This window comes from Aulonocara stuartgranti (assembly GCF_965226115.1).
Source record: "Aulonocara stuartgranti genome assembly, chromosome: 6".
Classification (NCBI taxonomy): Eukaryota; Metazoa; Chordata; class Actinopteri; order Cichliformes; family Cichlidae; genus Aulonocara; species Aulonocara stuartgranti.
The window spans coordinates 16,065,068-16,078,295 of NC_138944.1; the positions used below are offsets into that span (position 1 = coordinate 16,065,068).

The 13,228-nt window shown below is 37.7% G+C and overlaps 1 protein-coding gene and 1 long non-coding RNA gene across 3 annotated transcripts; both read left to right on the forward strand.

Annotated features, from left to right (window-relative positions):
- The first annotated feature begins 1,118 nt into the window (after positions 1–1,118).
- On the forward strand, positions 1,119–6,360 carry LOC309709099 (tapasin-related protein-like). Its single transcript, XM_082537562.1, has 4 exons — positions 1,119–1,213; positions 4,968–5,041; positions 5,129–5,482; positions 5,855–6,360. The coding sequence occupies exons 2-4, from the start codon at positions 4,978–4,980 to the stop codon at positions 6,343–6,345; spliced, it is 909 nt and encodes a 302-aa protein (XP_082393688.1). The 5' UTR covers positions 1,119–1,213; positions 4,968–4,977; the 3' UTR covers positions 6,346–6,360.
- Positions 6,361–7,009: 649 nt separating this feature from the next.
- Positions 7,010–10,364, forward strand: LOC309708379. Of its 2 annotated transcripts, XR_014277254.1 has the most exons (5): positions 7,010–7,138; positions 7,629–7,661; positions 8,378–8,413; positions 8,533–8,580; positions 8,720–10,364. It is a non-coding gene; the product is annotated as an uncharacterized lncRNA (long non-coding RNA). The 2 variants fall into 2 exon arrangements; XR_014277255.1 differs by lacking the exon at positions 7,629–7,661 and having other exon boundaries at positions 7,011–7,138.
- The last annotated feature ends 2,864 nt before the right edge of the window (positions 10,365–13,228 follow it).

Consider the following 13,228-nt stretch of genomic DNA (forward strand, 5'->3'; position numbering starts at 1 on the left):
ATTTTCCCTCCCTGCTGTCGTGTGGCTCACTAGTGTTACAAGGTCTCAGGTGCAAATGGGGAACAGGTGTGTTAAATCTGAACCCTGAAACTGAGCTGCAGCATGGTGGCCAAGACCATACAGCAGTTTAACAGGACAGGTTCCACTCAGAACAAACCTCGCCATGGTCGACCAAAGAAGTTGAGTGCACGTGCTCAGCACCATATCCAGAGGTAGTCTTTTGAAAATAGATGTATGAGTGCTGCCAGCATTGCTGCAGAGGTGTGGAGGGTCAACCTGTCAGTGCTCAGACCATACGCTGCAAACTGCATCACATGGCTGTCATCCCAGAAGGAAGCCTCTTCTAAAGATAATGCACAAGACAGTCCGCAGTTTGCTGAAAACGACATGGATTACCTGTGGTCTGATGAGACCAAGATAAACTTATTTGGTTCAGATGGTATCAGGGGTGTGTCTCCACACTTAAAGCCTATTGAGCATCTATGGGGCGTCCTCAAATGGAAGATGGAGGAGCACAAGGTCTCTAACATCCACCTGCACAATGATGCCATCATGAAGGAGTGGAAGAGGATTCCAGTGGCACCTTGTGACGCTCTAGTGAACTCCATGCCCAACAAAGTTAAGGCAGTGTTGGAAAATAATGGTGGCCACACAAAATATTGACACTTTGGGCACAGTTTGGACATTTTAACTTAAGGGTGTATTCACTTTTGTTGCCAGCAGTTTAGACATTAATGGCTGTATGTTGAGGTATTTTAAGGTGACCTCAAAGTTACTCAAAAAATGTAAAGGCTGTACTCACTTCTGTAAGATAATGTAATTTCATTAACTGACCAGAACAATATCTCAGATATTTAACTAACTTGATGCTATACTCTAAATAAAAAGTGTTCTGTAATTATCCTTTTCATCTAGGCCTGTACAAAAAAGATGAATGAAAAAGCTTTCATTTCGCTAAAATGCCCAAATTCGAACATTTTTCTGTGGATTGAAGCTCATCCAGTGCTAATGCCTCCTGTTAACGTTGCTGAGAATACATTAGAATTCTTTATTTAACAAAATAAATATCTGCTCCTTGTAAAACAAGAGGCGACGGAAAGCCAGTGGGTTGTCCTTTTTTTCTGACTCAGAATGAAAGTGAAAGTTAAAAAGCCAGTTAAGACTGTACAACCCAGTCCAGGCATCACATCTCCGGTGAAGAGGAGCGTGTAATGTAAGTTGAACTTGATCGACCATTTGCGGTCATTTATATTAGTACGGCCTTTACGACTTATATGTCTCCTCGGTGTATAACAGATGCAGGCAACCGAAACCTACGGGTTTGTGTATTACGCTCAGTCGACGTGGAGAAACGCGGCCGACCGAGTTATCCGCGTTCAAAAGCCATTCAAGAGCTGAGGACTGTAGGCTGCTTGTCTCTGACGCTGACTCGGAGGTCTTGTGATAAACTCTTGCTTGAAAATCTCCTTATAATTGTAATATAATATACATATAAATTATAAAGCTGTTTTGTTGGTTTCGTATATGGTGTGCGGTGTGTGCGCGTGACCTGTTCTTTCTGAGAACAGCGACACCAGCAACAGTTTGTTGACCGTGACTTATGTCCGTGACCCTGTCCTGTGAATGTGGACACATATACATATATAAGTGTGTGTGTGTGTGTGTGTGTGTGTGTGTGTGTGTGTGTGTGTGTGTGTGTGTGTGTGAGAGAGAGAGAGAGAGAGAGAGAGAGAGAGAGAGAGAATATGTACAGGTAACGTGTTCAAAGTTCAAGTTCAAAGTTCCAGTTTGGAAGGATTATTCGCTGGTTTGTTGTCGCTGTTCTCAGGTTACATTCAAATTCTCTATGCAAACAAACTGGCGTCTGTCCCACGATAGTGCTTCTGTCTGTGCATTAGGAGTTTTTGTTGTGGATCAAGCTTAGTTAGTGTACAGCCTGTGAACAGCCAGAGAACAGTGTGGTCTGTTTCTGACTGTGTGTGTGTGTGTGTTCAAAAAACTGCAGTGCGGTTTTGAGCCAGAAGCTGCAGTCCCGTTTAATCAGCGCCTATAAACCACTAAACGCGCCTCTCATTATTCATGGAAGAGAAATGCTTCTTTTTGTGCTGTGAGCATGAATCATGAAACTGTGACGGCAGTAAATACACACAGTGAGACAGAGTCATAATGTGCTGACCTGGAGTGAGAGTTAGACTATACCTGTGCGCTAAATATAAGTCTAAGTACATATATGTCTGTGAGAGAGAAGCTGCCCGCCAGCTGCAGAACGAGGTTGTGGGTTGACAGTTGACACAAACATTGGGCTAACATTAGTGTGTGGACATGTTGTCTCGGTCACAGGTCCATGGAAAAAATAGTTGAATGAAATCCAAAAACTTTGTCTTGATCATTTGTTGTTGCCTGTTGCCTTTCTTCATGTCATCTCCCTGCTCTCACCCCCCACAATTTCTCTTGGTCTGTTCTGTAACTTATCTAGCTACAAGAGGCAAAACAAGCCAAAAAGAACAGAAACAACTGGCAACGTGAGGGGCCTGAATAATAGACTGACACAGCAGTGTCAATACAGATATCGTACAAACGGGCCAGACTCTCAGGGCAGTATCGTCCGAAGGAAGGGAAAGAAAATAAGCGCACACATATCAGGATCATATCAATATTTCTGTATCCTGCATTCTGTGACCTCGGGCTTCGTGACATTTTGCAAACTTCATTTTGACCTGTTGTCTCAGTTGCATGAACAGGATGTGGAGAAGTTAATTAATGCTCATCTGGAGCCTGCAGATGTCTCCCAGCTGCACTCAAGAAATTCTTACTCTGCTGCACAGCCATAACTGCTTTCAGAATTAAAAAAGCATTTCTGTACAAAATTGTAATGCATTGCACTTGAATTTTGTGACGTGTATATGAAGTAGATTAATCATGCATACAGAAAAAAACAGAACATAAACAAAAAGACAAGCAAACCAAGGAGCAGAGACGGCAGCTGAGCTGACTCCTCTGTAACTTGTGATCCATGACGCTATAACACTTTGGAGGGAAGAAAACCACAGAAAATGACACATTGATTTATATTCTTTTGCTCTTTTAGTTGCAGTGGTCATAATATGTGGCACAGTTTCAGCTGAAATAAAAAGAAAAACTAACTGGACACTTTCTCTTTCAGTATGACTCCTCATTTATAGACCCATTAAAAAATGCAACCCACCGAACGGGCCGCAGAAAATAAATGAATGGGCATTATATCAGAATTAAATTTGCAAACCATTTAACTCCATATTTGAAAGAGGAAGATGAAATGGCACAATAGCTGGCACAAGAGTTACAAGTTTGAATCCATCAGCTGACTGGATCCTTTCTCTGTAGATTTGCATGTTTTCTATGCTTGTGCCGGTTCTCTCCGGGTACTCCAGCTTCCTCCAACAATCCAAAGTCATGTATGTTTGATTAGCCCTGCAATAGATTGGTGACCTGTCCAGGGTCTGCCCATCTCTCATCCAGTGTCAGAAGTGGATGTTAAATCTAAGATCATCAGTATCCTATTTTTTTTATTTTTTTTAAAGGGTCAATATAAGAGAAGTTTTTGATACTAGAAATTTGCCTGGTATAAGTCATGCAATATAAATATCAGGAGCATGGTGCACAACACTGAAAGTCTGTAGAAAAACAACAAGTTGTTTTTGTTTATAAAATTGCAATGTTTAGTTACAAAAACATGTGGCACTTGTCATATACTGTGTTGCCTGTGTTGAGCGGGTGGGCATTGCGGCTTTACGCCACCCTGACAGGCTTTGCGGCAGGGCTGTCCGTGGCAGTTCTACACCCGTTGTTGTGCTGTAATAACCCATGCTGGATATACGCTCAATAAAGCAGCATCACAAGAAAGCTATCGAGTGGTCATTCTACAGCACTGAGCCTATTTTTCAGTAAATCCTGGTTCCCATGAAGCCATTTATATATAAAAATAAATAAATAAACGTGTGCTAATATCCTATGCTGGAAGGAAAGTTTAGTTTTCTGTTTTTAAATTAAGATGACATACCAATCTAGCTTTCTTTTCAAAAACACATAAATGTATATGTAACATGTACATAATTTTTTTTTGTTTTAATCTGGGTAGCTTAAAGTTTTAATGAGCTAGGAGTGTTTAATATAAAAGAAAACCTGACAAATGAGCTCATTTTGCAGAAACTCCTTTCTACAAAGTGTCAGATTTTTTGGATTGATGAGTAACAGCTTGGTAATAAAATGAATTTAACTCCATTACGCCAATGTAAACACTAAGCTAGGCCCATCTTCCCAGTCATGATAAAACTGTGGACACGTCCACCTCCTGTCGCTGCGTTTGCATAACCTCTGGTGACCTTTTCTTTTTCATTCTCACAGCCAGCGTAGAGTGTGGCTCCCTTGAACAAAAGTGAAAACACATGTGATACATGTGGCATAAAGAAAGAAACCAAGCATGAGCAATCATACTGAGTGGGCACAAAAACTTTATATAGTTTTAAAGACCAGTCCTTCTGTCTTTTGCCCACTAACAAAACTTATTTAGTAACATACCAGTGAAAATGAATGCCTTCAAACAAGCAGACTCTGGGCCCTACAGACTGCTTTTCCCTTGTTCAGTGCTATGCATTTCTCTACCGTTAAGTTCAGTCATCATTCTCTAAATGAACAATAATATTACATAGGCAGGAGAGAAACATTAACATTAATTTTTTTTTCGCTTGTAAAAATTGCATACTCCTGTTTTTGTGCAGGAATTTCCCCCAGAAATACTTTTGCTGAGTGGGATAATGAACACACACACACACCACCCCAACCTGATGTGCTGCATCTTCTCAGGACTTTGTTACACTTAAATGTGTTTTGCATCTCACCGTTTGATTCATAGAAGCAGATCCCTGTGACATAAAACAGGTATACACTGATCGCCACGTAATAACTGTCAATTTTAACTGTCTTTTCAGGTAAAGAAACATGGCCTCCAGTGGAATCATTGTATTCATTTTCCCTGTCCTCTGCATCTGTGCAGTTAAGAGTGGTAAGTTTGTTCATAGAGAACTTTAAGCATGGAGTGGTGTTTGGTAGTCATGTGACCTCAAATCTAATTTTGCTTTCTTTTCTACAGGATTTGTGAAAGTGGAATGCAAAGCTGAAAATGTGGGACACTATGGCCAACAGTCACTGCTGGAGTGTGTCGTCAAAACATCATCAGATGTAAATGATCCAAATATTCGTATGGTCGCTTGGAAAAAACTGACCTCTCCAGAAGACGAAGGTGATCTCGTGTTGGGTTTTAAGAGAGGGAAATTGGACGAGCCAAAGCGAGGCTACAGGTTTGCTGAACCATCATGGAACGGGAAGAACATGAATGTATCTCTGCTCATCACCAACACTGCAGTGGCAGATGATGGAGATTACAAGTGCATGGTGATCACAGACAGTGGTGATGACAGCATAGTCACTACGCTTAAAGTCCAAGGTAAAACTGAAACATTTTTATATTTTTAAATCAAGGATGTTTTTACATTTTATAAACACCTTGTAAGCAATGAAGATTGTCTAGAGATTTGGGGACTTTCCAGGCCAATCAGATTGGTATTCCCCTTGAGCAACTCTAGGCTTGTCTGCTTACTTTCAGTTTCATTGTGACAGCAAAGACATCTAGAAATACTAGTTGTACAAGTACTTGCAGCCATTTACTTAAGCAGCTTGTACTGTTTGACTTGTAACTTCTTAATGCATGTGAATACTATGATTATCACATCTTAAGATATTTAATTGAGGTAATTTTAGTTGGCATCAAGGTGCAATGTTCAGCTCAGTGATTGTGCTTTCCATTTCGTCTCTGCAGCCAAATACAGTGTCCCAACTGTATACTCCATCCCTGAGAAAATTGTCCCAAATACAGACAGTACCCTGGTCTGTGAGTCTCATGGAGGCTACCCACAGGGAACAATTCGCTGGTTTGATGAAGAGAAACATGACTGGACAGGAAGCTCTAAAATGGAGGCAAAACAGTCAGACGATGGTTTGTTTCAACTCACAAGTAGACTGTCTTTGTTGGGAGGATCCACTTTCTCAAAGTATACCTGCGCTGTGTTCAATGCCAGTGGAGGCAAAGAGGATGAGAAAACATTTGAAATGCCACCACCACCACCATCATCCCAAGGAGGTATAGTTTATGACACACCACACATGATAGTTGTTATGCCTGCTGGCACCATCCTACTGCTCACAATACTGTTTAGTAATTTCAGCCAAAGTGGAATCAGAGAGAATTTAAATCTGAACCAGCCCCACCCCCCCACTCCACCCCCAAAAGTGTATATGCAATTTATGTAACCATTAAACACTTTATTGTTTGTGCGTATGGGAGATTTAATGGGGGCTGAATTAGAAACCTCTAAGCACTAAAGTGTGTAGGTAATATTTACATATTTAAAAAAAAAATCCTGTAAATGTCAAACCATAATAAAATAGGAGCTCCACAGAGTAATTAGCAAAAATAGAGTTCTGATTCACATTTAGATGATTTCATAGATATTTTATGTTTTTTATTTTATGTATAACAAAAATGAAAGACTGTCTGTGCTGTAGTTTTTTTACACTCTTCAGTAATAAACAGTTTGCAATATGTTCCTTACCAAAAAATTCTAAACTTAAAACAGTCTGGGTGATGCTTCGTTTGTCATGGAAAATGTAACTTAAAGATGAAATTTGAAAATGCAAACTTATTATCAGGTTTTCTTGGCAACTATCCAGCCACTCAGATCATTATCTGTAGTTCTGTCATCTGTCACACGGTAGCAATAATGCAAATATTACCCTCTATGTTGTTCTTGTTTACTCTCTGCTTCTGCAAGTTTAGTGTTTTAACATGAAGCAAATGTGCAATTTGTACTGACACCTGTGTCTGTTAATGAGAAAGTGAATTTAAGAATGAATGAATGTAATGTGTACTCTGTGTACTTTTAAAGATGAGCTCACTTCATGTTTTTTTTTTTCAAACTTCTCATTTATTCAGGGGTTTTTCGCCCCGGGTCACCTGAGACTAAAGTAGTTGCTCCTTTGGTGGTTATCGGCTCGCTGATCATAGGGTTGCTGTTGCTGTTGTTGTACAAAAGGCGATCTCAAAGTGAGTAATTGTTTTTTTTTTTTATTAAAATGACTTGTTGAACTGTATGTGATTAAATAATAAAATATTTGTGAGTAAAGACAAATGAGACATAGAGAAATATATTTAAATATCTAAAGTCGTTCATATTTGAATATTTTTAATAAGGCTATATAATTATTCAAATTTCTGCATGTGGAGCTCCAGCATTCTTCCATGCCATGTGAGAGTTCATCACCTGCTTCCTGTAAACAATACAAGCTGAAAGGAAAAAACGTGCAGCATGATGCTAACGTGAAGCAGAAAAACCTGTAATGCTCGAGGCCATGTAATTCAGGATGGAAAAATACATTCCCATCATTGTTGTGCTGGTTTAAATGCGCCTTTTAAAAACTGAACAAGTTCAAACAGCAGTCTAAAATACTTTCCATTATTAAACATCAGATAGATGATGAAATACAGCGAAAGATATCTGCAGGGAGAACTCACTGCTGTGACATTTTTTTGACAGAGGCTCGGAGGAACTCTACAGCACCCCTTATGGGTACGCCCATTTTTGGACATATTATTACTGCTCTTTTGTTTCTCCTTTCTAACTTGCTATAAAGGATGAACACTTGCTGTGTCTGTAGAGATTTGGAGAGGTTCTATTTATCCTTCTATCGGCTTTTTAATCTACCTGAATCTGAGAACTGCTGAAATATTAAAAAGCGCTGTTTGCTGGGTTTTTTTTTTTTAAGTGTATTTGTCTATAGAACTAAGTTTTCTAAATCTTTTGGTCATTTTGATAGTTTGGATATTATTATTAGACATTATTATTGCACATTATTATTTCAGCTGTAAATATTTGAAATATTTGAAGGAATATTTTTGAGATAAAAATGGCTACATTCTCCACAGAAGGTTCAAACAAAACATTTAACAAAAACTTTTGGATTAAGGTTCACAAATCCACTTGAATCATGTGCTGGTCATTAAACAAGGATCTATATTGTTACTGGACTGAATAGCCATCAGTTTCCTCTCACTTGTCCCAACCACATTATTACACTGAGCATCCATTCCCTTCCTTTGAGAATTATTTATTTATTTGCTTTGGTCACATTACTCCTGTGTCAGATAGTTACTGCTGGGTTTCCCTCTATGCTTGCATGGCATGATCTTGTTTAACATGGTTATGGTTTTATATCTATCATTAGCTGTCAAATCATTCATTGTAAAACACAGTCAAATCTTATACAGTGTTATCATTTTTTCTAGATCATCGTGATGCGGCTCCTACAGATGTTGAGGAAGGTACGTAAATCACATCAGTCTGACTGTCTGTGTTTAACTAATAACACTTTGTGTTATTACAGCTTTAATTATCAAACCGTAAGATTTCATTCAGATTTTAATGTTAAATCTTTTGGCAGGTTATAACTCTCACGAAGATGAACCAATCAATCAAGCCCAGTCCTGAGGTAAGAAAAACTCAAAATCTCTACTTGGACTTCGCTTCTGTGTTTACAGGCAGGCATATATCAATTTATAGATAAGGGGTAAGAACATAAAGTATCAAAAGTCTAAACACTCACTCTCTCTCTCTCTCTCTCTCTGCAGGAGGCACCTTGTACCAGATGAATATACTGTAATAATCTACTGCCAAGACTCCCTTGTTTGCTAATTGCAGTCTGTCTCTGTACTTTCTTTTTGTGTAACCAGGAATAGCCTATATTCCTCTGATTTAGCAGACAAGCTGTAAGATCTTTATTCACATAAGCTCTGTATTTAAACAAGCAGGTCTTGAGCTTAAACCAACATCCTCGCTGAATCAAGCCAAGATCAACTATAAGAGAGGGGGATGTTACAGGCCAAGGGACTTTAAAACAAGGTTTAAAATGGAACATCACCAAGATGTTTCATAAGAGTTGTTTGGTTGAGGAAATGTTTATACATAAACAATACAACTTTATCAAGTCTATGTAGAAACTGTAGCCTTTGGCAGCCAATCAGGAGCAGCATTTCTTCTCACTTCCTCTTCTTATGTTCTGTCAGGGTTGTAAGGGGAATAATAAATCATGTTTTGGGATAGCGGCAAGTTTTTATATCTTCCTGTATGAACAGTATATATATATATACGTGTGTGTGTCTGTGTGTGTTAAGTGGCTCTAACTGAGGTTAGCTGACCTGATCTTTTCCAATGATCCATGTAACTCAGTAATTTGTCTGAGAAGTGTAAATGTGCCAAAAGTTAGCAACAATTACTCTTACTGTTAGCAAATCCCATCAAAAATAAAAAATCACCAGTTTGCTCGTACAGTTCCAAAGTTTTCCAAGTGTAAGCTATATAAATATATTGTTTTATAAAATATGTTTATGTCACATAGACAATGAAATGAGATATGCAGGACTGTTTGGCACTGAATTGCTGAAAACACTGGATGTTTGTCAGAGCAACATTTCACTGCCTTGAATGTTGTTCTGACAAACTATCAACTGTTATTATTTCACAAGGAACAGTTGTTTTTTTCCCTCTAGGATTTGTTGCTATTTTTTAAGTGTTTTTGTTCAGGAGTTTGCTTTTTTGTGTGTTTTTTCCAATTGTCGTATCTCTTTAAGTTTAAGTCATACTCCTCTTAACTCACTGGGAACAGTTTGATGTAGGAAAGTTCATATCCTTTTTCTCACCACTGGTGATTTCATGTCACATGATTAGCACCTGTCACTTGTGAAATACATGGTATGTGGTCTCTAAAAGCCAAATGCACTATATTATTTTTGTTTGAGCCGTGACTCTGTTTATGCAACTTTTGTCAAGTTCACTGTGAAATCAATCCATGCAAACTCTGGTGGTAAAAGTTTGGTTTCATTCTATTCTTCAGATAAGAGCTTGCACAAAAAGTCTTATCAGGAAGTCTCTGGTACAGTACCAAGATTAATCATTCACCAACAAGTCAATAATTTGCCATCGATTTTTTATGATGAAAAAAACACGAGCTTAACAATAAAACAATTCTAATTTAAGCTCTACTTTCAACGTTGAATCAGAAGAAACACTTACTACCAAAAATGTTAAACAATCACCTGTAAAGTTTTGTATATACTGTGTTTTTAAATCTGTGAATTTATACTCCAGTTTAGGTGTAGATAAACCTTGCTCTGATCTGTTAAGTACAAAGAAAGTTAAAGTTTCTTTACAGTTCGCTTTATTTGAACGACATCTGCTCATTATTGTTTTGTAACATGATTAAAAGTTCTAAAAGGATTCTGTGTGATGACTGATATTTGGGATGATTTTTTGCTGACTCTTAGACTGTATTTACTAGTTCCTGTTCATGTTGCACACATTTCTAGATAAAATAATGTCACTTTCTTGTTTATTCCTTAAATTTCAAAAGAACGTAGATATAGACACGTGATCTAGCATGAACCGTCAATTGTTGCCCCAGCAACAAAAACATTACCATTATCAATAACATCTCTGGTCTCTGTTTTAAAGATAAAAGCTTCTTCCTGCTGCTCCCTGAACCACTACAGTTGGTGGCTTTGCATGTTTAATTTGGCACTGTTTTTAACAGATGCTGGTCTGTAACCCTTCCATTTATCTGGACTTGGGAACAGCACCAGGCGTACACAAGCCAGTGATATTCTGTGCAGATTTGTGTGGGTGTTACAAAGATGCATTCAAAATTATCTTGCTTGCAATCTGTCTGTTCAGATAAGATCACGCTGGTTATGTTTTTTGTACTTCTCACATACTTTTGCACATAGTACTTTGAACAAGCCTTTCTCTTTACAGTTTATGCTGTCTTTCCTGCAAATGCCCACTGAGCATGCACTTCTCCCTTAATAATAATGTGTAGATTAGGAGGCAGTGGTATTTAGACATGTACTTAAGTTCATGTTTTTGTACTCAAAAAGGGTTTGTTTTGTTTTGTTTAGTTTTTTTTACAATTTTTTTAACCCTTGAGGCTTGATTAAATGATCATCTGGCTGACGAATAAAAAAATGCACTTAAAAGAGTTAAATGTCCACAATGCAAAGTAAAAGCTGACAGCTTACTAAAAAAAGGTGGTTTTTATTTCACTTCCCTTCCTTGCTATAGTGTTATGTTGCATTTATAAATACTGGAAACACAAAGAGCTGCAGATAAAAGGGAAATCACTCACAGATGTACCATTGGTATACAAACACTTTTCTGATCACGTTTTGATAAAGCACTGAACTCCAGGTGGTAGCCATTTTCAGCAGTGGCATTGACAAAGACAAAGTTTCTTTTCACATAAACTACTCTTTCCTTTCTAAATGATCTTAGAATCATAATATACATGTTTGACCAAGTAGAAGTCAACTTTAAAAGTCTGAAATTAATTAAAAAATGTAAAAACACAACAACAACAAAAACAAAAAACCTAACTTTAAATACATTTTTTAAACAATGCTGGGTGTGTGAGTGTAGCACTGCAAGTAATGCAGTACTGCTTTGTTTCAGTCACATGTCCTGGATGGACTTTTTGGTCCTCGCTGGTTACTCAATTCTGTGGCACCCCAAAATCTTGCTGCTCATGGTGGATGAACATTCAGACAACTCACCGTCTACTGTTCAGAAAGTGGGTGGATTTAATCCCCCAGCTTCTGCAACTGCATGTTGACACGTCCTTGGGACAAATGTTGACCCTAAATAACTCCAGATGCATTCATCTGGAGTTATGTGTTAAAATCAAAATTTGTCTTTGTATTTGTATTTTGTTGCTTTATTTGGACAAGTTAAAATAATACAACAACACAGAAAGAAAGAAAGAAAGAAAGGAAGAAAGAAAGAAAGCATAATCATTAAAAAAAATAAAGTAAACAGCAGAAAAATCATAATAAATAACATCTCTAAAACGGAGTAATCAAAAGCATAGAAGCATAAGCTTGCTTTAATCCACCCCGTCCTACTATTTGTACTAATAATCATCATTTTTTTCTTCCTGCATCTTATCATAAATACAAATACATGTATATGCACATGGTGTGTAGATAGTGAGTGAGAGCACCTGGTCAACGCCCCACATCCTCACCTTTACTTTGCAAAAAACACATTTTCTTTCCTGCTTTTTAAACAGACATGCTGGGACATTGCTTAAGTTCCTCGCTCAGTCTGTTTCACAGCTTCACTCCACATACAGAGACGCAAAAACATGTTGTACAAACACAGGAATGTTTTAAATTTAATTCCCCTCTCAAGTTGAATCCTCCATCCCTTTAAGAAAACAGTTTTAGGATGTTGTCGAGAAGTACTCAGTTTATTCTTTTATAATAATAATAATAATAATAATAATAATGATGATGTATACTTTATTAATCCCGTAGGAAATTGCTTAGTCCTCTGCATTTAACCCATTCACTCAGCAGTGAAGCAGTGGGCAGCTATCGATCCAGCACCGGGGGAGCATTGTGTAGAGACGGTACACACCTCAGGGTAGTTTCATTTTGTTTGGAACTTTTCTGATCTGAAATGATAAGATGCAGATGTTTGTTAGTCAGTCTCAGATCCCTTCTGACCTTGCTGACAATTTTCACATGAATGTCATTACAATCAGCGGATGTTTTGTATTTACACTTTTTTACGATGTCAGTTATTTCTTTTCCCTCCACTGCTGTTAGAAACATTGAGTTAGGATTCCTGTCAATACAAAATAATTGTTAAAGTCCGTCAGCAATATTGTCCATAATGATGGCATTATCAATAAAATATTCAGGACAAGTTTGTATATCTTGGTGTGACCTTGACCTGATTTTCATCACAATTAAATCAGGTGCTATTTAATCTATAATCACACAAAATGTGAAAACGATATATTGAAAACTGTGGACATAAGACTGCTAACAAGCAAACAAACAGACAGACAAAGAAACAAACAGAAGCAATGACCATCTCCGTCCCTTTGAAGGGAGAAAAAGCTTAAATTTTGACTCTGAAATGTATCCAGTAGCTGAAATTTTCAAGTTGAAAATCTGTTTCCTGTGATGGAAATGAAAGTCAAGTTGGGTATTTTTCTAAACAACAAACTTCATTTGGACATCATATTTATTTCAAAACAAAATTATATTAAAAAAAAAAAATTTTCCCTGCCGCTTTCTCCC